Here is a 27870-nt window from a genome sequence, read left to right on the forward strand (position 1 = left end):
CTTGGCGGAGGTAATTTATGTTGACCTGATGTTAGCAGATGTGTTTTCTTGTTGGAAATGCGATTATGAGTGACGGGTTGTATTTGGGTTTCAGCAGGCAGCTGCTGTCCCCTCTTCCCGGTACTGCATACCGGCACTACATTTTTAAGTAGTACGGAATACCGGACCGCACTGGCCTACTTTCACCCCTGATTATATTATAGTACATAAAGCACAATATGGTGTCTGTTACCTACATCTTTCCTGCAGTCCTGTTACAGGTCCCTCCCAAATTAACACCAACACAGAGTTTCGTCTCATGGTTTGAAGTTACTGAAAAGACATGAAAGGTCTTTTTTCTTTTATTTTTACAGAAATGCCTACAGCACATGTTTTGTTGCTAAATGATTGTATCATGAGGCCCACATTTACCTCTCTTTGTAGCATTCAGTGAAGAGATAACGAGTAACTGAGCTTAAATGGCAGATGAAAATGGGCTGCCTGTTCATTTTATGGAGCAGTTGTGAACAAAATTGGCTGTTATTTTTTTGGTTCCTAGGCTAAACAGGAAGAAACCACGGTTTCGTCTACTTAGTGTGACTTACACAATGAAATAAATGTAGTCCAAGCAGACTGTGCTGCAGGAGTTGGCCTCTTATGGCACTTTTGAACATCATTATTTTCAACACTTGAAAGGAAATACGCTGATGCGTGCTGTTTATTTGGTTGCACAAAACGAAGTGGAGCTCTGACTGACAGGTTCTTGCTACTTTCTTACTGTAGCAACAATGTGTCTCATTTAATGATGTACAAACCCTAGGAGTTTAGTTTTGTTACTAATTTGTGTTTGTGCATGCAGGACACGACCAGGAGCTGACCCACTGCTGCACCCACCCCACCCAGCGGCTGGTGGTCACCTCATCCAGAGACACCACCTTCAGACTGTGGGACTTCAGAGATCCATCCATCCACTCTGTCAACGTCTTCCAGGGACACACTGAGTAAGTCTGTCTCCCTCACACACAAACACACACACACTGCTCAACGCTTTATCAATAGTTGAAAGTTTCAACCGTTTGAGTTGCTGCAGTCTTTATTTCTTCCACAGGGTGGTGCTGTAACATCTCTCTGGTCTGTCAATCCCTCCAGTACTTTCTGCTTTTTTTTCCTTTTACAGTGCCACATTAATTTACAGACCCTTTTGCTCTAAGCCAAATCCTCCACTTGCCTCTCATTCATTACTGAGCACTTCTCCTCACTTCGACGGTTTGCTTCTTTCTCCCCGCTCTTTCTCTTCCTACCTCTCTCTCTCCCTCGCTTTCCTGTTCATTTATCTGTCCGTTTCTGCGTTAATCCCCCACTCTGTGTAATTTGGCACTTCGCTCGCTGTTAACACTCAATTGCAGACGCTCATTTCAAAACGATGACTGTCAGGCTTGTCTGTGGCTTTCAATGGGAACGCTCTTTAAAAGGCGTAAGAAGAGTGTGTGTGTGTGTGTGTGTGTGTTTTTTATGTGCATGTCTACATGTGTGTGCTGGCTGGCTGGTGCTCTCTGGCAGCCTTTGATTGCAAGTGGGGGGATTACATAGAGCTCATTATGTACGACCCCAACATGTATAATTCCTGCAGATCCCACTCTAATTCTCTCCCATAGACAATTGGTATAATGAGATTAAGCACCAGTGTTTCACAGTTAACGACAGCCCTCCTCCTTTCCTTTCCTTTCCTTCTCTCCATTCTTCTTTCCTTCCCGAATGGCCATCGATGGTCTTCAAAGTAAAAACTTTCTTACTTGTCCTTCTGTGGTGCATTTAAAGCAAACTTACACAGACTGCTGTCTAGCCATAAAACAGATAAAAAACAGTTGTGCAGTCAAAAGACTGAAGCAACATTTACAAGCTGTTAACTGTTTAGGTGCAGTATTCTAAAGTAAGTGTAGACACTTGACACTGAGTGAGGAGGTAATGAGTGACTAACTTGAACTGGCTTATTGTTCAGTAGGAAACTTTTAGGGCTGCAACTAATGATTTTCATTATTGATTTATCAGTTTGTCTACAGACTATCAAAATAAGTGCCTATCGTAATATAATACAGCCCCAGATGACGTCTTCAAATGTCTTTTGTCTGATCCACAGTCCAACCCCATCAAAGATATTCAATCTACTAAAGCAGCAGATTCTCACATTTGACACCTCGGAACCATTGAATGTCTGCTATTGTTTGCTTAAATAAATAAAATAAACTTTAATGATTAATCAATTGTTAAATAAATGGAGATTAATTTGGTCTTGATAGACTAAATGATTTATCGGCTAATCGTTGCAGCTGTAGTCCCATTATTTCAATCTTTTTCAAAGGCAGGGATGCTGCCGTAAACATGATGTAAAACAACTCCTCATATGTTGTTCAGTGTCATTTTGTATTAGCAGTCAGTTTGGGGTCCCTTCATAAAAGGTTGCATCAACAGTCACCCAAATAAATTTACATACAGTTTACTCATCCCCATGAATTTTCCACTTTCCCACTTGTGAGCAATTTTGGTTTTAACCAAATTGTACAACAATAGCAGGTTGCTGTCTCCTTCTATTTCTCCAGCTAATTTTCCAGAATCTCCAATATGGCATAATGACGTGGTATAAATGGCACAATCTCCACATTGGTCCTGTGGAAGCAGCCGAGGAGAGGAGTGTGAATGGTTTAATAGGCAGCAGAGGTTGAGAGCTGGAGGGGAGACAGCCTCTCGTTTCCACAGTCTTCACTGGCAATTATAGCTAACGCTTCCTGACAGTGAACCGCGGCAGCTAAAAGTGCAGCATACACCCTCTATCCCACCACCCCGCCATAATTGCAGAGTAATGACAACTGCACGTGAGCTAACAAAACAGCCGAGAGCAAACGAGAAGTGACAGCGAACTTGCTCTACAAACGGAATGCCATGTCACGTTTGTCTCTCCTGCCATCGGCGGCTTTCAGAGACATTTGATTGCTGTTGATAGAAATGCACATTTGTGTGTGAGCGCGCGCATGTGTGTGTGTGTGGGGTGTCTGTATGCAGATCTGACATCCAGTCTCTGGAGGACTACACCAGCACTTACAAGGTTCTCAGCGACTGTCAGTTTTGCTGCAGCACAGCAAAATAACAGAGTGCTCTAAAACCTCTTAGTCGTCTGTACCTGAATTGTTTCATTTACATTTTACCTTTTAGGCATTTGGCTTATGCGCTCATCTACTTACAAATGAGTACATTGTAATATTTTTCCTTGAGATTTTCAGAAATTCACACATCAATCATTACAATCACTCAGTAGAAAGGAGGATAAGGATCAAAGCCTAGCAGATTTATGCCTGATAGAGATGTGCTGGTAGGTGAAGAAATGACAGCCAGGCAGGAAATGCGGCATAAAGATATATCAGAAAACAGCCCTACTGTGGTAATTGCCTAAAAAATCTCTTTTTGTTTTGCATCATTGTTGGTTGTTTACCAATGTTTCTTTAAATTACACTGAGATGTACCGTTTGTCCCTTGTTAGATATTTGTCAAAGTCAATAATTTCTCTGAATGTATTAGTACATTTTCTGAAGCCCTTAAAAGTCTCAGAACACTGCAATCATCACGTCATACTGTGCAGAACAGCACTGCATTTGTCCTACAAAAGGCCTCTATATGAGAAAAATTGTGTTTTGGATGTTCAGTGTTCATTGATACTTACATTCTCTCACTGAAATGTAGAACTCCGGTAGAGCTTTCTCCACAAACAATTTGCGACCAGGCAGTTCATATTTTTGATCAAGTGTCTTAATGAATCTTTTGAATCCGGGCTTTTCAACTACGCTGACCGGATGTACTTGTTTACAGCGGCTGTGATTTCTTTCCATTTTGCACTTTTTTTGTCATATGGGATTGCTTTGGAAAGCTGGGCTGCGCTGGTTCTGGTTGCTTTGGTCGTATCTTTCGCTTTCTCCGGGCTGGCTCCTTCTCTCTCCGCTGCTTCCCTCCAGACCAAAACACGCCGGCCGCATACGTCACACACACTCGCCCAGGAGAGAGTCTGGATGGGCGCGGAGTCTGTGACGTGTGTGTGTGTCTGTGAGAGGGAGCTGTAGGCCGTAGGAGAGAGGGAGAGGAGGAAATGCCAAAGTGAGTCTCATGCCGGCAGGTTGGCTTAAAAACATTACATGACAATTTGTATTCGATGTTTGCGATATAGTCATTTTATACACCGCACGTGGGACAAGCCGCGATACCGCCCAACCCTACAGAGAACCATAAACGGAGGTAATGAAGTCTCCCCCTGTCTTGCCTCATCTCCCGGGGTGTTCTTGAAATCTTGAAATCGCGGCACAATTGTAGAAAAAGAATCTGAACTCTTGTATGCCACCTTCATGGGGCTAAAGAACTTAATGGTTTAGGGATTCATTCAGCTCACCTTAACTTCTCCGACTGTAGAAAGCTCCCATAATTCCCTCCGTATGTCTCTCTCTCTCTCTCTCTCTCTCTCTCTCTCTCTTCCTTCCCAACTCCCAAGTCTCCAACCGCAGGGAGTCTTGACCTTGGCTGTCAGACTCACTGCAGAGATGCCATTAAGTAACACTGAATACTTCCCTCCCTCCTCACCACCCTTTCTAAAAACCCTTTAACCTTAATCAACCTTTTAATCAATTACCTTGTCTGATTACGCTCCCCACACACACACCTTCCACCGAGCACACCTCCCATCTTTCCTTCTCTCCATCCCTCTCTCTCTACCTCTTGTATTCCCAGGTGGGCTGTACCCTGCAATGTCAGAAGGTGCCTGTAACGATACGGCAGTTTCCTTGAGCCCCGGCCCCTCTAATAGGACAAAGTTTAGTCCCCTAATTAGCCCTTGATGCCATGTCAATTTGAATTAAGAGGGAAGGCAGTTTTAGAAAGAAAAGCTAGATGTGGAACTCTAGACAATGCTTGTGTGTGAAGGGACACAGCTCAACGCTAATCTTAATCAAGAATCAGAGCTTTTAAAAAAAAATAAAACGTCCCTCCACGATTGAACAGGCACAAAAAGGAGGAGAGAAGGAAAAAACCCTCACAGGAGCGACTGACATACAGTAATAGATTGGAAATATTAAAGGTCTATTAAATGAATGGCTAGGCCTGACCGTAGTGCTATCATGTGGAGCACAGCATCATGGCTGGTTAGATAAAGGGCGTTGGAGGAGGGGGATGCTGGATGCATACAAAGAACGTTTTTGCCTCTATTGTGCCCGACGTAGCTGAATATATGATGTTGCAAAAGATATTGTGTATTCAGCATCATTTATCTTTTTATCCTATCAGTTATCTCCTGGTATGAAGGCTGCATTAGACCTAAAGGTAGGGCTGGTAAAGATTATAGAAGCATTTTTTCTTATATTAGTTGAAATTCTCTTTACATCCCGACAGCGATCAATAAATCAAATGATCTGAAGAAAAAAAAGAAAAAAATGTGGTATCTGTGGCTGTCACAGGACTGTAATAAACCTGTCCAATCATCTCATTCGGTCTGAATGTGATGATTGGACAGGCTACCTGCTGCCTGCCTGCGCTCACTCTGCTATCTTCTATATGTTCATGTTGGTAATGATAATTGTAGGGGAGTGGCATTGGAGGGAGGCCTGAAGCGACGGACTGTCAGCCTTCGTTGCCGCTAGTTCTTTGATGTTGGTTTGGTGTGTCTGGGTCGTAAAACTTCCATTCTAATATAACCTCAGTTTTAGCTGTTAGTTGAAAAAGTTTGAGGAGGAAAACTTGGAAGGAGAAAAACACAAACGGAGGTAATGAAGTCTCATCCTGTCTTGCCTCATCTCTCGGGGTGTTCTTGAAATCATGAAATCAAGAAATCACGGCACAATTGTAGAAAAAAACTCTTGTGCGCCACCTTTATGGGGCAAAGGGACTTAATGGTTTAGGGATTCATTCAGCTCTCCTTAACTTCTCCTACTGTAGAGAGGTCCCATGATTCCTTCTGTATGTCTCGCTCTTCCTTCCCAACTCCCCAAAGTTTCCGATCGCAGGGAGTCCTGACCTCGGCTTTTTCTCCCATAAGTAATTATTTGGTCACATTCTTTAAGTGGCATGGCAGGATACAACTTTTGTGGGTACCTGTAGTTTTTGGTTTCATGTAAAAATGATCAGAGATTAACGAGCAAAGCAGAAGCCGTCTTTCATGCCGTCTTGACAGCTCAAACACGTTCAATGGTGTAAACCCTTAAAGTCGTTATTTAACCCACCCACAGCTACACCTATATGACAGGAATGCGGCACAAGTGTGATCCTGCCTACATTTCTTTTCTTCAGTGATACCTTGTAATGTTTTAAATGAAGAATCACATTTTAAATCGAGAACCACGCAGTGTTAACTTTCTGATATTGTACCCGATACATCCTCTCTACGTTCTAGTGGTGTCAATGCTCATAACACATCTTGACATATCTTTGTGACGGATGTGTGGCTCTGTCTTATCTTGTAGGCGTACGAGTAATTACTGCGTCTGTGGGAGAGGGTGACTAGACTGGCTATAAATAATATTCACTCCCGAAACTTTCCTGAATTGTTAAGAAATGGAGGACTTTCTGCCGTACTTTCCTATCAACTCTCGTCTCTGCACTTAAATTGGATTTTGGAGTACAGTGTGAATCCATTTCAACATGCAAGGGAAAGCATTACATTCTTTGTGTAACAACTGGCCTCTATTTGTGTGTCCTTCTTCTTCTTCTTTTGTAGCACGGTGACGTCGGCAGTGTTCACGGTGGGTGACAACGTGGTTTCAGGGAGTGACGACCGCACCGTCAAGGTGTGGGATTTGAAGAACATGAGGTCGCCTATAGCAACCATCCGCACTGACTCAGCTGTGAACAGGTAGGTGAAAGAAGGGCACGCAACTGAATGAGAGCTGAGTTTTGTAGGTGCATTTGTAATTGTGCATTTGTTTGGGAATTGTAACATCTACAATTCCATGACAACTGGGCAAACTAGTTAGAACAAGAATAAACTTAAACTGCTTTACTTAATTTGATGTAGGCTTTCGGTAACAAAATATTGAAAGATACTCAATATTAAAGGACTGTTATCAGGATTGTAGATGATCAGTGACCTGCCTACTTTTGATTGAACTATTTGACTTTCCAACATTATGTAAATAATAGGGCTGTCAATCAGTTAAAATATTTAATCGCAATTAATCACATGATTGTCCATGATTAGCAAATTTTGTATCTGTTCAAATGCACCGTAAAGTGAGATTTGTCAAGTATTTAATACTCTTATCAACATGGGAGTGGGAAAATATGCTTGCTTTATGCAAATGTATGTATATATTTATTATTGGAAATCAATTAACAGCACAAAATGACAAAATTATCCAGAAACCCTCCCAGGTACTGCATTTAGCATAAAAAATATGCTCAAATCATAACATGGCAAACTGCAGCCCAACAGGCAACAACAGCTGTCAGTGTGTCAGTGTGCTGACTTGACTATGACTTGCCCCAAACTGCATGTGATTATCATAAAGTGGGCATGTCTGTAAAGGGGAGACTCGTGGGTATCCAGAGAACCCATTAACATTCACATATCTTGAGGTCAGAGGTCAAGGGACCCCTTTGAAAATTGCAACGCCAGTTTTTCAGAAATTTAGCGGAGGTTTGGAGCGTTATTTAACCTCCTTCACGACAAGCTAGTATGACATGTCAGTATCATTTAAAAATAGTTTGTTAAAAACATTAGAATCATACAGCTCATTAATAAAGGGAAGGCTAATTGTTGGTGTTGTGGCCAGGCTGCTCTGTTGATTTTAAAGCCCACTGTCTCCGTTTAGGGTTCATGATCAGTCAGACACTGGTATCAGGCGTCCTCTCCTGTATACTGGAGCCCAAAACAACAACTACAAGGATATTTGTGTATCTCCATTGGCTGTGATGAAAATGTCTCCATTTACAGTTGTTAGTAGTTTTCCTGAATACGAGGGGAATACAGGTTCCAGGGGCAGCTTATGTTAGTGTAGTGATGTTAGTGTAGTGATGTTAGCGTTGGGCTGTTGATGCATATGGAGTTGTGAGCAAACTAGAAAGTGAATTTGTGCTTGAGATATTTCTGTAAATCTAGTGCTTACTTATACACCAAGCAGTAACTTCTGTTACCAAATCATTCAAATACTGTAGAATAAAAGTCCAGGCTGCAGTTGTACAGGATAAGTTAGAAGATTTTATTTAGAAGTATTAACAAAATGTTACGTAGATTAAAAGTGAACTTGATCTGACCTTTCAGGATAAGCGTCTCTGCCAACCAGAGGATCATCGCTCTACCACACGACAATCGACAAGTCCGACTGTTTGACATGAGCGGAGTGAGGCTGGCCAGACTTCCACGCAGCAACAGAATGGTAAGGAAGGAAACAAAGTGTCCGGGAACGTGTGTGTGTTTGATTGGTCAATCAGCATCATTAAAACTAAAACTTTTAAACGTGTTTGTTTGTGTGTGCAGGGTCACAGGCGAATGGTGTGTTGTACGGCGTGGAATGAAGAGAACCAGTCGTGCAACCTGTTCACCTGCGGCTTCGATCGACAGGCCATCGGCTGGAACATCAACATCCCTGCCCTGCTGCAGGAGAAGTGATGACGCACACACACACACACACAGAAACACAGTTAAGTAGGAGACGGTACACATAAACACTGTAATCTGTGGCCTCGCACACGCTAGTATGTTTAAAGTGGTTACCCAGTGAAGCATTTTAGTTGTCATGTTACTTTTGAGGATGTAGCCATTAAGGTTGATTTGATAAGAGCATATTCCCCAGATGAATTACTCTGTCATTTATTGTTACAGTTGCAACCTGCAGAACATCTCCAGGTGTTAAATGACTGACATGGTTTAAGCGTTTTAAAGTCCAGAGGCCTGTACTACGAAGCAAGTTCAACATACCCAGGCTATCTTTTCGTTACCTGGCTTAACTAACCCTACCAAACATGATCCCGCTATGCTGTCCTACGGCGCAGGTTATCAACTCGGTAAATCAGCCCAGGGTTTCTCAATCAAAGGAAGAGCAAACTATAGTATTTGACAAATACGAATAAATTAAACACATAATCCAGGCTTAAAGTAACACAGTTGAAGCTGCCAAATGCAGGAAGGACAGCTTGCAAAAGAAAAAATTGCCGATGTGTGAATGATTAAATTAACACACTTCTAATTAATTTAACAGAATACTCAAAAGTCAGATATAGTCATCTAGATATTATAAAAAGCTTTCAGAGAATAATGGATGAATACACCACACTTCATTACGTCATTTAACAACAATGTGGCGTGTAGGACTATTTCAGCCTTCTCTCAGCTCCGACTGCGGCGGTGTCAAACGGACTTGAGAGCAAGTCAAAAAAACAAAAACATAATACAAAGCGGTAAGCACTCACAGCATACAGCCAGCTGTCCTTCCTGTATTTGTCAGTTTAAACTGTGTTGCTTTTAGCCTGGATATGTGTTTAATTTAGTAGGCGGTGCTTTCATAAATTGATCTCTAATCTCGAACATAACATGCTCCAGAGCAGGTTATATGTTCAGCATAAATTACCATGGCGATCTACCCCGGTAAGAAGTGAACCACCGTCGTAGGACGGAAAACCCAGGATTAACCCTGAAGTCACCTCGCTAACTCCAAATCCTGCTTCGTAGTCCAGGCCTCTGGTGTGTGAGAGGCCACAGAACTGATCTCCTGCATTTGACCCTTTCACTTATTTAGCATGCGTTGTGAATTGTGACACGGCTAGGCTGATTCTTTCGTTCCTAGCCTATTTTTGTTTTAAAGTATAAAAGTATATATTTGACTCCACAGTCATAGGCTGCTGTTCACATCACTGTTGTTTAGTTACTGCTGAATGGTTGCTCTTGCATGTAGATAATCTCAGTTTGCAAATGTTACTTGTAAAGATGTGATAAAACAATTATACGGCCAGGAGAGTTTGTAGAATATGATATAAAGAAGGTGTGTATATATTATGTCGTGGCCTGATTAAGTGACCTGTGTTGCAGGTTGTTGCTATTTCATGGATTTAGTGTCTTACAGTTATCTACCTTATTGAGGGTGGAGTTTGGCAGAGGTAGCGTGGTTCTGTGAAATGTTTTTATCCTTTTTAGTCGGACTTGAAATATTTGTTATCATGGAACAAAACATACAATATTCAGGCCGGCCAGATTACCTGTGCAGCATGCAGGCTGCTGGGTCATTCAGTTGTCTTAAAATGTTTCAGGATCTGCTGTCCTGTGAAGGTTTTCATTGATTTAAGATGTGAGTACTTGCCTATTACCTTTGATGCTTTCAATTCACAGCCAGCCTCCATATTTCCAGATTTTGTGGTCAATATTACAAAAGATACTGTAACTCTGCCTTGTTCCATGTTTACAGTAGGATTTTAATTTTTAATGTATTGCTCTAGTCTGCCTCTCCGTTAGACTGCAAAGTGTCAAGAGCACAGCAATAATGGGAAAATGACAGCACTTCTGTCGTTCACAAATCTTTTGTAGGTCTGTGAATGGGATGTGTTCAACATAATCATAATCTAGTGTTCCCTATATGTTGCAGGTTTATGTGATACTACTTTTAGCCATAAGATGCGCCCATATTTGCTCGGTGTCAGTGAAATACAGACCCATCCTCTTCAGCCCGTGTTGCCGTAATGTGTCATCCCCAACTTGTTGCTTACTGGTCACTTCTGTGCTTGAGTAAAAGCCTGTCAATATGAAGTTATAGTGTTTACACTTTGCATTGAACCCTTAGCCTTGTATGACCTCTTGGACCTTTTGTTGTAGATGGCGCTGTTAAGTCTGTGAGAAGCACTCTTTATACAAATTCAGAAGCAATAACCCAACTCCTTTATGTTTCCGGTGCTCAGAGTGAAGCCCATTTCTGTCTTGGAAATCAGTGAATATGAGTTGAAATACACACTGAATCTAGGGCTGCACGATTATGGCCAAAATACTTATCACGATTATTTTTGCTCTACATTGAGATCACGATTATTTATCACGATTATTCATAGATTTTAGGAACAAAATATTTTGATTGCAAATTCACATTTAAATAAACAGAGCGCTGCTTTCACTTCAATGTTGTGCTAAATTAAAACCGTCAAAAATTCTAAATGTTGTCCTTTTACTTTGTTATTGTCATGTATATTGGTTATTTGCATAAAAATACAAATTATTTAATTTTTATTAATAAAAAAAATCTTGAATTAGTAGTTCTAATTGTATTTTAGAAGCTGCTTAGACGTAGTATTAGGAAGTTAAACAGGTCATAATTCCTTCTCTATTACCTGCTTTATAGTGCTGTGAAAACATCTCCTTCAAACAACTGCAGTTATTCGCCAAAAACTCAATTTTACAAGATTACATTTGAACGCATCATGACAGCGTTATAAATCTACCATCGCCCTGTCCTCGGTTTACTCGAGGCCTATTGAAAGAGGCTGGGTCATGTGTCATCAACGCGTCACATCTTTGGGATACAACACATGCGCCGTAAAATCTGGTCAGCACTGTCCGAAATTGAGCCAATCGCAACGCACGACCGCAACTCCAGTTACACTATGCATGTGTTATACCCCAAGACCCGTGCCCGCCCATGTCCCGGCCTCCTTCAATAGGCCTTGAGTTTACTGAGTAGTGCTTTAACGCACCATAACGGCGCCGTGTAGCATGTAACTCCGCTGCTGTCACTGATCACTAAGCGGCATCATGGGAATAAATTACAATATAGGGAGAGTCTGATTAAGTTAGTTGTTCTTAAAAGGTATAATACGTAACCGTTGTCGGCATTCAAAGTTAGCTCCTCCTCGTCGGATCAACGAGCGAGGGAGAGAGAGGGATCCGTGGTGGTCAAGCGAGCTATAGAGTGAACGGAGAGAGGGACCGCAGTGAAAACAAAAGCAATAAATCAGAGAAAGAAAACGTTATTTTCTGATTGTTTCCCGGCGGTTACGTTCTAAAACGATTAGGTTTATGACTACTTGTTGGTTGTTTTAAGTTTGTTCCTCCACAACTTATTTTGGACAAGCGGGCGTGACAAATTACAGCTTTTTGTCTTCTTCGCTTACTGAAGAACTTCCACACCGACGACGTGTGACATTACTGACTATGCCGACGTAAAACCTTCATGTGGCGGCTGCACATGTATCTGACCAGCAAAAAACGGATATATTTGCACATGAGACTGATGAAAACCTTCTGGGTCTGTTAGTTTAGGAAGCGCTTGATTTATGCAGCAGAGTTTTCTATGAGCACAGCACGTATTATAAACGTCAATATCACGGCGATCGTGTTCATTTAATTGTGGGAAACCAAAATGGTGATTGCGATTAATATTGGATTAATTGTGCAGCCCTGACTGAATCTCAGTTTAAGAACTAGATCTGGGCTTGACCGGAATCCAGAAAAGTCTTTATTTTTTACACTTGTGCAATATCCCTAAACATGAAGTCATACTGTAGTTTTTGATCTTCAAATGTTTAACATAGTTCAGTGCTGTAAACCCCATAAAATGACTTTATGTACTTGTGTGACTGGTGTAGATGTAGCTCAGTGTATATAGGTGTGCATAACTTACCCCAAAGTTGACTTCAGACTTCAGTCAGGATGGATTTTGAAGTAGCGTGAACCTAAAGATGTAAAACACGTATTGAAATGCCTTACCATTGCATTAAAAATGGTGTATTAGCCTTATCCATCTGAGCATCAATGCACTTTTCCAAATGCTTGTTAAATAACTAATTGTGTTCCACTGCACCATGCAGATAGGATTTTTATTCCTGTTCCATTCAGGGAACTCAATCACGCGCCCACTGATATCAATGTCATTTTAATCTGCAGGTAGAAAGGAAAGTCCGATTTGGCGCCCCACATATGAATTCCAACTCGGAGGAAATATGATTTTGGATTGATAAATTAAATTATTGCGTGCCAGATTGTAGGGGGGGTAAAAAAGTGGATAGGCTTCGCTTCATTGTAGCGAATCATATTCACCTCAAACTTCATTATGTGATCTACTTTACATACTTTATTGTGAGGAGTACGTGCTCTCTGACGCTTTCCAATAAAATGTGTGATTTCCTTTCCCAGTCACTCCTGTCTCTTTCATCTTATTTAACACACACCCCTCTCACCCTTTTATTCACTTCAATAAGACATTTATAATTTTGAAAATCACACTTTATTCATCTGGATGCAAGTCTGGTAGCTTGGAATAATGAAGTCTAGTGTTAAAGAAAGGGAAACCATGAGCTTTAAACTGTAGTGTTGCGTACAGTTGGCATGTAAAGAGTTATTTCTCACACATCTGCTTTCTAACTTTCAAAGTGGGTTAAATCTGCAAGGTAGGTTTTTCAAGATATAGGGCTCTAGCTTACACCTAGTGCAAATTTGTTCACACAAGATAATACTTTGTGGCCTCAATTTAGTTAAAACGTTCCCACGTTTTAGTTAATTTGTGCGCACAAGATAAGTGTATATACATAGTCACAACGCACCCCACTGCAGTCTGGAGTGATGGTTCGCGCTGCCAAGCCACAATTACGCACGGCAGTTCTGCTGGTTACATGACTGTAGTCATGACTGAATTTTTTAATTTTTTGACATACTAGACTATGACTTTTTTTCAACAAAATATACTATGACTTTTACATTTTTTGACATACAATACTATGACTTTCTTTCGTCATATATTGTGACTTTTTTGTATTTTTTCGACATACTATACTATGACTATTTTTCAATATACTATGCTATGACTTTTTTTCAATATACTATACTATGACTTTTTTCATCATATTATACTATGACTTTGTTGTATTTTTTCGACATACAATACAATGACTTTTTTTACTTTTCTCGACATATTATACTATGACTTTTTTTGACATACTATACTATGACCTTTTTTTCGACATACTTTAGTGTGCCTTTTTTATTTTTTTGACATACTATACTATGACTTTTTTCATCATATTATACTATGACTTTGTTGTATTTTTTCGACATACAATACAATGATTTTTTTTTACTTTTCTCGACATATTATACTATGACTTTTTTCTTTTACTTTTTTCGACATGCTATACTATGATGTTTTTTTCAACATACTATACTATTACCTTTTTCCGACATGCTATACTATGAATTTTTTTTCCGACATGCTATTCTATGACATTTTTTTCGACATGCTATACTATGACATTTTCTTTCGACATGCTATACCCTGACTATGGAGTCCAGGCTACTTTGTGCAAATCAGGGACATCCTGCCTAACTCGCTGCCTCTTGAAACTCCCTAGAAACTTTTAAACTAAACATTGTAGATCTAAAATAAAGACAAATTTAGCAACTGCATGGCTTATTTCTTGCAAAAAATGTTTTCAGAAACACATTTTGGGGAAGTATTACATTTTTTAAGAGAAGAAAGTCTCCAAACAAGCCGCCATGTTGGTTCTGGTTTGAAAGCTTGGAGCAACAGCCCACGAGGGTAAGTGTTTTTCCAAACAAGTGCCTACTGCCTTGTGTTTGTTTTAATTTTTTTCGACATACTATACTATGACGTTTTTTTTCGACATACTATACTATGACGTTTTTTTCGACATGCTATAGTATGACGTTTTTTTCAACATACTATACTATGACTTTTTTCTTTTACTTTTTTCGACATGCTATACTATGATGTTTTTTTTCAACATACTATACTATTACCTTTTTTTGACATGCTATACTATGAATTTTTTTTCCGACATGCTATTCTATGACATTTTTTTCGACATGCTATTCTATGACATTTTTTTCAACATACTATACTATGACTTTTTTTTTTTTTTACTTTTTTCGACATACTATAGTATGACGTTTTTTTCGACATGCTATACTATGATGTTTTTTTCATCATACTATACTATGACTTTTTTTTTTTACTTTTTTCGACATGCTATACTATGACGTTTTTTTCAACATACTATACTATGACTTTTTTTTTTTTACTTTTTTCGACATACTATACTATGACGTTTTTTTCGACATGCTATACTATGACGTTTTTTTCATCATACTATACTATGACTTTTTTTTTTTACTTTTTTCGACATGCTATACTATGACGTTTTTTTCAACATACTATACTATGACTTTTTTTTTTTTACTTTTTTCGACATACTACGCTATGATGTTTTTTTTTACTTTTTTCGACATACTATACTATGACGTTTTTTTCGACATGCTATACTATGACGTTTTTTTCGACATGCTATTCTATGACGTTTTTTTCAACATACTACACTATGACTTTTTTTTTAGACATACTATACTATGAGATTTTACTGCGCATGTGTTGCACCCCAAAAATATGACCCAGCCTCTTTCAACAGGCCTTGTTTCAGGTCAGGAACATCATGGGTGTGTCAAGTGCTCACCGCCGCCCACGCCCTGACACACCTGCAGCTTCAGCTGCTGATATCTCCTTTCTTCTGTTCCTTTCTTACACAGTTTATCAGGACTTTTTCATGTTACGTGCCTTTTGTTTTAAGTCTGTAATGGATGCAATTTGAATCATAGCGAAGTACAATACTATAGATAATATGATGTATGCCTTACCTTTCTGGCTTTCTGTTGTTAGCTAGGCTACCGCTGCTGTGTGAGCCCGACAGCCGAGCAGCTAACAGTTTAGCAGCACGCTGTGCAGATGAACTAGCTGTGTACAGGACGCTGTTACCCAGCCCCCGCACACTTCCGGTCTCTCTACATCCTCGTGTGATCAATGTTAACATATCTGATTAGTAGTGGATGGGTTGCGGGTGGGTGAAATGATACAGTAAACAGTAAAACAAACAATGAACCTCGATCGTGTGTGTGTGTGTAATATGTCACAAGAATATCGAACGCTGATTGAGCAATACATCTAGTTGTGGGAAAATCCATTTGTTCGGGGTGGGTCGATTTCTGCCGGTATTTTGAGCTCTGGTGGCCGAGGAGAGCAAATAATGGCCTCCAGAAACTTACACAGATTCTCCCAACTCCATGCAGGTGCATGCTTGACATCGGGGTGCCTATGGCACAGGACAGAAAAGAAAGAAAAAAAATTGAAGTATTTCTTTCTAAACACAAAAGTGGAGTTTTAAACAGGACAACCTACTCAGAACTCAACAGGTTGCCATTTGTGCTCTAATACTGCCATCTAGTGTGCACTCTGGCGACCACACTACAATAAATGAATAGCCTATGTCAATTGATATCGGGGAATTGTTCTCTCTTGCAATGCTTGTATGTCAGAAACTGATGAAGTGGTAGCATCCAATTTTAAACGCCTTAAGACTTTAAAAATTGACCTGTTGACACGTACAAACGCCTTAACACGTTAAGGAATAGAAGTGGTATTTTCTGTTGTCTTAAGACATTCAAATCTGACATATGAATGCAGACACAGGACCCTACGTGTTGTTCCAATCCGCATTCAATAATATCAAAGCCTGTCAGTCCGCTGCGCATCCCGGGTGAGTGGAGTGCAGCAGCACGTTGGATCGTTGTGGTTTCGTTACCTTAGAATGAGCCATTTATATCTCCATGGAGTCCGCCATGTTTCTACAGCAGCCCAGAACGGACAAACCAAACTCTGTTAACGCTTCCTGCTTGGGCCGCAGTAATTAACATTACTCGCTTCCGTCGCCGCCGCTTTCTCTCTCTTACTTCACCACTCACTTCCCACGTACAAACACAAACCCTCTACGCACTGACTCTGCTCCAAATAGCTCTAGAGAGGGCAAATCGCATTTTCACGTCGGCCACCACAGCTCTCCAACACGCTTGGCACACGGGAGAGGTTTTAATTGGTTGCAATCTCCTCACCTCACCGCCAGATATTGCCAGATCCTACACACTGGACATAGAATTGATCGCAGATGGCGTCGTTCTCTCGGACGGATAAAAAAAGAATATGCAAAAATGGATCGCCAAATACACCTAGTCTATGAGTTGAAAACATTTCACCTCTTATTTGTACTGGAGTACAATAGCCTACTTGAGTAAATATACCTGGTTACTTTTAACCATATGCTGCAATGTTTACTGTCTTTGGCACCCTGAGGAAGGCCAGTTGGCGTCAAAGCTTGGAGCATTTTTAGATCATTTTCAAAATGTCTTAGAATATTGAAGATGCTGGATCATTACAAAAAGTTGGTATGATCCCTGTGTAAGTACTGTTGGTCTAAGCCTACATGTTGAAATAGTGTCATACTTGTGTGTGTGTTAGGGCTCTTAGATTTCATTGAGAAACAGCATGACACTGGGAGAGAGAATATTCTGTGGATTTACCTCTCTGTCCTCGTCCATTAGATTATACCTGGCTGGCCGTGACCAGCCACTGGAGCAAATTGTCAATTATGATGTTTATTGTAGAGCACACAGTCGACTCCATGGCCTTAGGGGGGGAAGGGTGGATGCTGCTGAGGAGGCATACCTCGATCCCCTCCTCTCCTCTCCCCCTCTTCCTCGCTTCATTCTTCCTCCAGGCTAATTTGGTGGCTGGTCTGTGTGACACCTGCCACCGAGCCAAATAGAGATAACTATTTCCCCATGGATTTCCCCTGGGAGAGAAAGGAGGGAGGCCTCTTTAATATTTGTCTGGATGCTCCTGAGGGGTATAGACAGGTGGAAATGACCCAATATCAAGTGCTCATTATTTGATTTTTGTGTATTTGTAATGAGACAGTTAATATTATACATTTAATGCTGCGACATTAAAATCTGATTAATCAAAAAAACTATCAAAACAAGGTAAAATTACAAGATTTTGTGGTTTTATTCACATATACAGTACAAACATTCACTTTTTATTTGTTACTGAAGTGCAATTTACAGACCTTAGCAGCAATTCTTCATATACTTTAATTTACATGATAATTAGACATTTTAGGATCTCTCTCACATCTTTGTCAACATCTTTTATACATATGTACACTCTTAGATACAATATTGCCATTCAGACATGCCTTATATTTAGTGTCTCTCAAAATAAATCTGCAAATCTGTTTTCATGGCTAATACAGCCACTACGAAACATGGGGTGAAGCAATGTGGAATGTTGTTACCTGTGTCGACAAACCATGTCAAGTCTGAAGTTATGGAGTGTAGGCTGACGATGACCAGTCAAACAATAAACATCTGCAACACATGTTGGTGAAAAACAAACACTAAACCTCTGTTCTGATACACGCAGACATGATTTACACAAAATCTGATCTTGATGTGTGAACAAAGAATCAGACAATATGACTTCCTGAAAACTGACTTCCAGTGTTTTTCAATTAAAGCTGCCACAGGCCAAGGCTGGGTTACCAACTGTGAGTAATGACGTCTTACAAGAACAGAGGCCTTACAGAAACAACACTTCCGGTTATTTTTCTCACTGGTTTAAAGCGGGTGGGACTTCGTTTAGAAAAAGGTAACGTCACGTACTTCAGTGAACCAATCAGGATTTGGCAACATTTCAATCAGATCACAGCTGGTAGGTTGTTTGGTCATAATCATATCTCAACAGAGCACGCCCACATAGCCGTAATGAAGCAGATTAGCTGAGTTTTTGAGTATTAAAGGAGCAATATGTAGCACTGACAGCTAGTGTTTAAAATGGATAACAGCAGTCCAAATTAGGGATGTCACACCGATAACACCGGACATTTTACAAGAAAAGACGGTGCTCAATATATTATATGTAGAGCGCTAACTTTGATCTTTACCATCGGATGGCTGCGTGCCTGGCCGCTCCGGTAGAGCTTTCGCTACGAGGCTGCAGGTTTCCACCTGGAGCCGCTGCGCCACTCACACCGGCTGTGACCACCTCATTAACCTCATTAACGGTATGGTTCCCTAATAGCATTGGGTTTAAGTCAAGTATCGCCAAATAGGTGCTTTTGCTTTTCCCTTTGACGCCAAATTCCTCCGCCATTGTCTTGTCTGTCAACTCTCTCTCGTCCCGTGTGTGTGTCTGACTCTTGCTGCTCTGTGCTGAGACTCTGTACGGAGCAGACACATTCCCTTTCAGTTTGTAGTGTCCGACTATGTATTGATAACACGGTTCTGATACGCCAAAAATGAACGAAATGGGTTTTATTTGTATAAAAAAAAGCAAAACGACAGTGATAATATAATCGGTGTATGCCCGACCACTGTGTAACACCGGTAACGCTGACTACCCCGGCAAGCATAGTCCAAATTCAAAACATTAAAGCCGTCCGTCTGCTCCTCTGGTGTGACTGAAAGCAGCGCACATTTTTCGCAATTTGAGGGTTACCTTCTAGACAAGACCCTGTTAGCCTCTGGCCAGTAGCAGTAGTCGGAATCACTTCACCGGCTGTGTGTCTCAAATACTTGTTGCCGAGATGTGCTGAGGTTTTTCAGGTGGGGTAGAATCTAACGTTAAAGTTATCTCTGTTGATTCAGTTCATTAACTTGCTTCCACGGCTACAGAAGACTGTTTGCGTGCCAATTTGTCTCATATGCGGCAACGGTGTGTTGAAACGGACAGTGGACGGGATCACACCGGCCAAAACAAAAACAGACGTTTCGGACCGTAACGTAAATGTCAAAGGAGAACATACGGGCTGTAGCATTGTTGTCGGAGAAGCCAGTATTTCAATTTAGCATGTTTCCTTAATCTCTGATGACATATCATGGTAATTTTATGAATTTTTACAGTAAATTTATTATATATTGGTCCTTTAAACTCTCAATAAATGGAGTGGTTTTTTTTCAGAATTTTAACTTTTGCTTATTAAGTCACAAATATGTAATGCTATAGAGAAATATAACCAAATATAAGTGTTCAGGGGCTTTAAAACTTTCATAAAACAAACACAGCTCTACAGATGCATAACTGTGCAATACTACTACACTACTACTCAGCAATACTGGCCAATATCCTAGACCTATTAAAGACCTATGAAATTAGTAAGACAACTGATAATTTGGTTTGGTACTGTATCCTCACTGGAGCACATAATGCTGCCAGAACAGGGGCTCAGTAGGAGCAGGACGGGAGAACAACAACAGAAACGCACCACTAGATGTCACTCTCACTACTTCCATTTTACTGCTGACTGAGCCATGCTGGTGGCAGGTTTGGATGTCTAAAATCCTTGAAGAGAAAATACAGCAATGACAGAACAACACAGTCATGATCACTATGAATATCAACACTTAGCTGCATAAAAAAAACACACGTGTGTGTGTATGTTTACATCGTGAAATGTGCAGAGACATAAAAATAGTGTGAGGTACAAATGTACATGGTAGTGATCAGGGATGTTCACCTCGCTGATTTTTAATCTGTAATTCATACATGAGGGTTGTGTTTGTGGAAAATGGTGTTTCAAAATAAAAAATCCCTCAGGTCGGACACAGCGCTGACAGTGAAGGGGTGTGGGTTTACAAAACTTTTCGCCACCTTGACTATCATCTGTTCCGGGGCGGTCATGACCACAGAGAGAAAGCACAAGTCGATCAGGTCAACGAGGCCTCGCTAATGAGTCATGACCGAAAGTCGCTCTTATTGGTGGCGACAAGCTTCTATTCAGACTGAAACCGGCCACAGCAGGCTGAAAACCGAGGCCAACCAGGTCAAAAGACAGGAAGAGAAAGGAACCGATATTAGTATGAAAGAGAGGGAAAAAACAGAAAACCACTCCCCCTTCCTCCATCATCACCTCCACCTGGACTTAGGCAAGCTGTAATGGCTGCGTTTATGTACCTCGATTCTTCCACGCAGTGGGGTGAGGATGGGAGAAAAAAAGAAAGAGGGTGTATTAACCTGTCGTCATGTCGTGTTAACCTCCACCGAGCTTGAAAGGCAGAGAGGAGGGGTGGAGGGGCGGAGGGGTAGACGCGAGCAAAGAGGAAAGAGTGACAAAGAGGAGGTGAGGGGAAATAGGTGGAGGACGGAAGAAAATGGAAAGAGGGCAAGGAGGGAGGGATGGAGACAAAAGGAGGAGGAAGCCAGGAGTCAAAGGGTGAGTCAGAGAAGATAGAAATGAGAGAGCGACGGTGAGGCGGGCTGAAGCAATGATGTGTTCTTCTCTTTTTCTCGCTCTTCCCTTCCTCTTCCTCTATCACCCGTCACCCTGACAGGGCCGGTAATTGGACGTGGACCTCTCTCTCTCTCTCTTTTTTCTCTTTCTCTGTCTCTCTCCCCCGTGGCTCGGCTCCTCAGCGGGAGCCTTGGGGCCCGGAAATAGCTGATGACAAGATAGCGGCTGCCTTTCATTCCGCTCAAGGTTACTCCACCCTTCCTTGACAGCCGGAGAGGGGGGTATTTAGGTGTGTGTTTGCTTAAATGTGTGTTTAAAGAAGGGCGAGTCAAAGAAAGGGTCCGTCTTTTTATGTCCGTTTTCTTTTCAGCCCGTCCAGTTGACCTTCCTCTTGTTGTATTTCTGTTGGGTGGATGGGCGGCACATCCAGAATGACAGGCGGTGGTGATAGCCTTGAGTTTAGAGGTTGCACTGGGAAACGTCCAGGTATGAAGGTGTGAAGCAGGATGTTGGTAAAGAGTCATCTTACCCTAAAAAAATAAAGGTTAAACAAACACACTCTCTGTGTCACACTCACTCACACACACACACACACACACACACACACACACACTTCCTCAGACCGACAACAGGAACTGTTCCTGCTCGGGCGGTTTCTTGACCCAGGTGCCGAGGCCCGTTTCCTGCAGAGATCTGAACCACTGCTGCTTCACTGTCTGGTAAGGACGTGCCGCCATCTTGGCCTCGCAGTACATGAGCTGGCGGTCCGCCGAGCCGGACACGTGGATCCCCGACTGAAGAGGGCGGGCGAGCAAGGGAGAAAGAGAAGAGGAAAGACAGGGAGAGCAATTGGGAGTCAGATAAAAGCGACACAGAGAGACAGACGTGAAGATAGGAAGGGAAAACAAAGAAGAGGGGAATAAAGTCGGGGCAGAGAGGCTAAAGGTTTCATGAAGGGGGGAGAGAGAAGAAGAGGAGCGAGCAAAACAAAACGAATGAGCCGGCACAAATGCATTTGGGTGGGGTTGGGTGGTGGTGGTGGTGGTGGTGAGGGGGGGCTTCAACAGCTGTGTAATCTCCCCATTTAAATTTCACAAGCAATTGAACATTCTCTGTGCTTTTTGTGCATTCCTATTGTCGCGAGGGGAAACAATGAAGATCGGCGGAGAGACAAGTGGGGAGAGAGAGAGAGAGAGAGAGAGGGAGAGAGCAAGAGAGCAAAAGTTTCTTTTGGAGATTAGTGCGACTGCTCTTGCGTGGCCCTTATATACGGCGCACAGGGAGCACTTAGGGTGGGGGCCTCCTCGAGTACTTCTCCAAATAATTATGGTTTCATAGTCATTATGCTTTAACGGCCGCCATTTGGCGACGCAGGCACTGTCTGTTACATAAAGTTTCAGAATGGAAATGAAAGTGCAGCGGGTCTGCGTGCTGACGTTAAAGATCCCAGCTACCAGTTTTTGATAAGCCACATAGAGAGCAGATGTTGCCGGGCCGACAAATTTATCTATGGCAAAAAAGGAAATTCCACACGTCCTCCACAGAGCGCTCACCTGCAGCCACCGCGCTCTGCGACTCTCATTTTAATACATGTGCTTTTTAACTGAGTGGCTGTTGGCAATGCATCTCTCCAGTTAATGTCTCTGTGTCACTGTGTGCATGTGATTCCTGATGGCAAAGGATTGCGTGTTGTTTCTGACAACAGCTGAGTCTCTTGCTTTCCAGCAGAGGAGTATTTTCAGGAGGTGCAAGTAGAGCAGAGTGAAGCGGGTGAAACGGACATTTATTCATATGAAAATGTGACCATTGTTCCGGCTCAGATTAATTAAATAGTACATCATTATATTTGTTTCCAGCAAGTAAAAGATACACTGTGGAAGGTGTTTTTTAATTAACATTTAAATTAGTGGGACATTTTCACAGCAGATATTTCTACAAGTTGTAACAAGCAAAGCACGGTGTAATTAATAATATTAATAATGGCTGTTTTGCATTGTGCCAGTGCCCTTTGTATTGTGCATGCTGGTATTATTAAATGGAACAGAGCTATCATTAATGTTACACCTGTAGCCTATAGAGTGAGCGGGAGCACTGGTTCTGTCAGTATTTTTACCACTGGGAATTCCCATTTCTTGTAATGATGTCCTCAATATAAACACAGGAACCTGGATAATTTAACACTGTGTTATGGCCAGCATTTTAATTATCTCAGCTTTGTTTCTGGGGTAGTTTTGGGGTTAACCAACATCTCAGGTTCGAGCCTGGCCTGCAACTTTTGTTGTATCTCCTGTCACCTTTCAACTGTCTTCCACTATCTAATAAAAGCAAAAATGCCCCCCAAAAATACAAAAAACAACAACTTTGTTTCTGAGAAATATTGTAAGTTTGGTATAGCAGATGGCTCTAAATTCGGGCTGTCAAAGTTAACGCGATAATAACGTTAATAACGTTTTAACGCAACTTGCAATTTGTTGGTTGTAGCAAACAGAAAATAGAAAACCTAAGGAATCCATTGGTACCAACCATTTCATACCATTTCAAGGAGGCTAAATAACACTCCAAACTTGCACTACATTTTGACAAGGAAAAAATGGCATTGCCATTTTCAAAGGGGTCTCTTGACCTCTGACCTCAAGATGTGTGAATGAAAATGGGTTCTATGGGTACCCACGAGTCTCCCCTTTACAGACATGCCCACTTTATGATAATCTCATGCAGTTTGGGGCTAGTGTGTACACTGACACACTGACAGCTGTTGTTGCCTGTTGGGCTGCAGTTTGCCATGTTATGATTTGAGCATATTTTCTATGCTAAATGCAGTACCTGTGAGGGTTTCTGGACAATATTTGTCATTGTTTTGTGTTGCTAATTGATTAACAATAATAAATGTATACATACATTTGCATAAAGCAATCATATTTGCCCACTCTAATGTTGGTAAGAGTATTAAATATTAAGCAAATTTCCCTTCATGCTACATTTTGAACAGACAAAAAAAATTGATGAATTTGCAATTAATCATGATTAACTACAGACAATCGTGCAATTAATCGTGATTAAATATTTAAATTGATTGACAGCCATACCTAAAATACAATTCAGCTACTGACCGGAAGGAAGTATTCCTCTCGTAGATTCTTTCTCCCCACTGATAAATTTAGCTACATTTAGCTCTGCCTTGACGTTACCCTTCCTGTGGATGTTTGCCCTCACCTTGCGGTGAAGTCTGCTCCAGCGGGTGAACAGGGCGTGCTTGCAGAGACGAGAGGGTGTCCCTGAGTCCCGTCTCCGTCCGGTGGCTGTGTTGACCACCTCCAGCTGTCCATCACCCAGCGTCCAGTTGACACTCACACAGGAGGCCTTCCCCGGCTGCTGATACTCGGCACTGCTCAGCCCTACAGGGACGACAACACAGGGGAGAGAGAGACTGACTTTAGGTGAGTTCAATCTCCAGTGAGTTAAAGGTATTCCCCCATAGGTGATCCAAATTATCTTAAATGTGTAAAACAAAACATTTCATAAAAGGCTTTCAAAATGTAATGCACTTGTGAGTAAAACAAGTATCAGAGTGGAAATTTGCAATTTTCCTGTCAAACCTCCACTTTGTTGTTTCGTTTAACCTTCCTTCACCCTTTCCTCGCTCTCTCCCCGAGGCTAATGGCAGACATGAAGTTTTGCAGCGCTGCAAAAAGCCAAGTCAACCTGGGCCTGAAACTGCATGGCTGTTTATATGAAGCTTTGATATACCCTCAGAGAGAGGGGGAGAGAGAGGTGGGAACGGGAGGGCTATTGAGCATATAAGCAACGTGTTCCTGCCTTTGTATGAGTGCTTGTATGCTCTTGAGTTTCAGAACAGTTAACAGGAGTGTTGCCAGCTATGTACGCCATAAACATTATCTCCAGTCACAAAGATGAACCCTCCCCTACACTGGACTGTCTGCGTCTCTGCGCCGCCCTCTCCACCTTCCCTCTCTGAGATAATTAGCCTCGCTAGCAAAGCACACAGAGCGATCAGTCGAGGAAGGAGAAAGAGAGGCGGGGGTAGAGGGAAAGTGGAGGTGAGTGTCACATTGGGTTCCACGTAGAGAATTAGCTGTCTGCATTCGAGAACGCGGGTGTTGGCAGAGGTGCCGGGCGTCTGCTGTGGCGGAAACAGAGCCGACAGCGGGGTGAGAAATAAAAATGAGGGCTCAAGGCAGAAAAATGTCCTTTAGAGGCCACCGTAGGTGTTTGATAGGAACCAGTTTACCAATATATTCTGGGTGAGGAGAAACTGAGAATTTGTGATTCCCCCAACAGTGAGGAAAACAGACCTGCCAGAAATTTCCAGCTGTGATAAAGAGGCATATACGTTTATCTATTTCAACGGGGACAATACAAAAATAATTCACTGTGTATGTGCCAGTGTTAGCAAAAAGACTCATTTTCAACAGTTGTCCCAAATATTAAGTTAGCTGTAAATGGTTTGCGATTAACCATTAACAATTCACTTCAAACTGAAGGAATAGTTTGACATTTAAGGATATAATTTGCTCTCTTGCCGAGAGTTTGATGAGAAACTTGACACCACTCTCATGTCTGTACAGTGAGTATGAAGCTAGCTAGCAGCTGGTTAGCTTGGCTTAGCGTAAAGACAGGGAACGGGGAATAAGCTCGCTTAGCTCTGTCCAAAGATAACAACATTTTCCTACCAGCATCCCTTAAGCTAACGGAAATAGTTTGACACATACTGTCACCCCCTGTAAAACCACAACGTGTCATTTATACACTTTAGTTTTTGTACAGATTAAACAAACTATATACAGTATATAGTGTTCATTTGTGAGCTTGGTGGGTGGATTTGGTTACAGTACCATTGGGCAGAGCAAGGTGTTCTCATCTAACGCGTAGCTAGTACATATGCCTATATGCAAAAAAGTAAACTATTTATAAATCATTTTAATAATAAAATAAAACGACTAGAAGTAAATTGCTCATCTGTTTGCCAGGGAAGCTAATAGATTGCTCCAGGGAGGATGTATTTTTGTAGGCCAACCAGGAAGTTAGCATCACACTGGTTCCCTCGACAAAAAGCCAGTGGGATTTTTCCATTGGGTTTTGGATTATTGAGAAAAGAAGCGCTTTGTTTATGATACTTGCACGTTTTGTTCAGCGAGATAATCTTCACAAATGAACACCACTTCCATGATTTTTGAAGCGTGAATGCAATCTCGAGAAGTAAATAGCTAACGTTAGGCTATACATGAACTACACCACGGTCGCATGAGCGCGAGTATACACAACGAGGCTGTAAAGGTGGACGAGTCGGCGCGATGACGTTTTGTAGTTTCATTTAGCAACCGCCTTTTTTAAGACATATAAAAGCTTCAAAATTCACGGGTGGGGTATTTATTGATGTTATTTTATGTCGCAGAACAACATTAAAATCTCTAAAGCTTGTGTTAACCACAGACCTTATTTCAGGCATCTAACTAAAAACCCATTGACTTCCAGACGAGGGAACCGGAATTGCTAAAATGCTAGCTCATTTCCGGCTTATAGGACTCATTCCTGTAGCCCTCTATAGCTCTGTGTCTTCATCTGAACATCATCAAAGCTGAAACTCTCTGATGTTTACTTTCAATTACATTACAATATATTGCTTTGTGTTGCAATATGTGTAATAGCGCCAGAGATATACTTAACATTTATAGCATCTAGGCTAACAAGACCTGACTACTTGAACATTATATCCACTCCAAATCTGTAAAACTGCCTTCAGAAAGGAATCGCTGTCTTGGATTTCACCTTGACTTCCAACCCAGTTATTTATTATATCATGCAATGTTAAAGGTACCTTCACAGAAAATCAGCAGACAGATTCTGTGCGACGGGTGAACAACAGTTGCCTCTGATCTCACCGTCTGACAGACAGCTTGTTATAGTACAATACCTGATGTACAATACCACAATACATGCCTGCAGATCATCTCCCTCCTTGCTACACTCATTTTCCCGTCTTCACTCTTCCATTCACCAATCTCAGCTCTTCTTTTCTGCAGCTCCTTGGAGCTGGAATGAATTGCCTGCCACGGTAACAATCCTCCAAGTCTCTTATTACCCATCTCTTCTCTCTTGTGGAGACGCACCTCTTTGAACAAAAGACCCTCCTATCCATCCTGCCTTTTCCCTTTCTCTCGCTCCATTCATGGCTCATTTCATCCCTTCAATGGACTTGACTCCTCTGTTTCTGTAATAGCCAATTTGATTTTTCCCTCATTGAAGACTTGATCAATTTCTCTTCTGGGAAGTGTTTGGCAGACATGAAAGAGGCAGAATTAGAGCCTTTGGTTATGGGATTCAGAACTGTACAGTACACACATATACCCACGGCTTAATATCTGAGGCTTCTGTGGAGACACAATACGGCATAGCCTGTGTGTTTGTGTGCACACATTGCATCTATCCTGCATTACTGTAGTACTGCAGGGTTTTCAGAAGTGTTCCTCATGGGGGTGGAACAGCAGAGGATTAGTAGTGAAGCAACAGGCATGTGAAAAGACGGCCTTCATCAGTGTCTGCGTTATAGGCAGCGACTCATTCATGAGAAAGGCTGATGTGACTGAAAGGTTGCTGGTTCAAATCTCTGAAACGCTTATGATCGAAGTAGTTGGGGGTAAAGTGCTGTGTGAGAGTATATATATATATATATTTATCTTATATCTTCTATATTTATCTTCTTGATACATGCTGAATTTGGGGATGTAAAATAATTACGACAAATATTACATCCTATAATTTTTTTATTTTTAAATTGTTGAAGCAACCTTCCATCATATAAAACAG

The 27870-nt window shown here is 41.5% G+C and overlaps 2 protein-coding genes across 5 annotated transcripts in view; one reads left to right on the forward strand and one right to left on the reverse strand.

Moving 5' to 3' along the window:
• The window catches only part of LOC119480590 (WD repeat-containing protein 37-like), a 38413-nt gene extending 16764 nt beyond the window's left edge, over nt 1–21649 (forward strand). For 3 of the 4 annotated variants that reach the window (XM_037757012.1, XM_037757013.1, XM_037757015.1), the window contains 4 exons: nt 839–980; nt 6722–6856; nt 8264–8378; nt 8480–13114. In XM_037757012.1, the coding sequence (XP_037612940.1) occupies nt 839–980; nt 6722–6856; nt 8264–8378; nt 8480–8611 (524 nt within the window). In that variant the 3' untranslated portion in view covers nt 8612–13114. Of the gene's footprint in view, nt 1–838; nt 981–6721; nt 6857–8263; nt 8379–8479; nt 13115–21623 lie in introns of those variants that run through there. The other variant, XM_037757014.1, reaches the window with a different exon arrangement.
• The window catches only part of adarb2 (adenosine deaminase RNA specific B2 (inactive)), a 218132-nt gene continuing 211885 nt past the window's right edge, over nt 21624–27870 (reverse strand). The window contains exons 9-10 of the mRNA XM_037757007.1: nt 24259–24440; nt 21624–21839 (exon numbers count right to left, since the gene is read on the reverse strand). Of these exons, the coding sequence (XP_037612935.1) occupies nt 21663–21839; nt 24259–24440 (359 nt within the window). The 3' untranslated portion in view covers nt 21624–21662. The remainder of the gene's footprint in view (nt 21840–24258; nt 24441–27870) is intronic.

The sequence above is a fragment of the Sebastes umbrosus genome, chromosome 21 (assembly GCF_015220745.1).
Source record: "Sebastes umbrosus isolate fSebUmb1 chromosome 21, fSebUmb1.pri, whole genome shotgun sequence".
NCBI classification, from domain to species: domain Eukaryota; kingdom Metazoa; phylum Chordata; class Actinopteri; order Perciformes; family Sebastidae; genus Sebastes; species Sebastes umbrosus.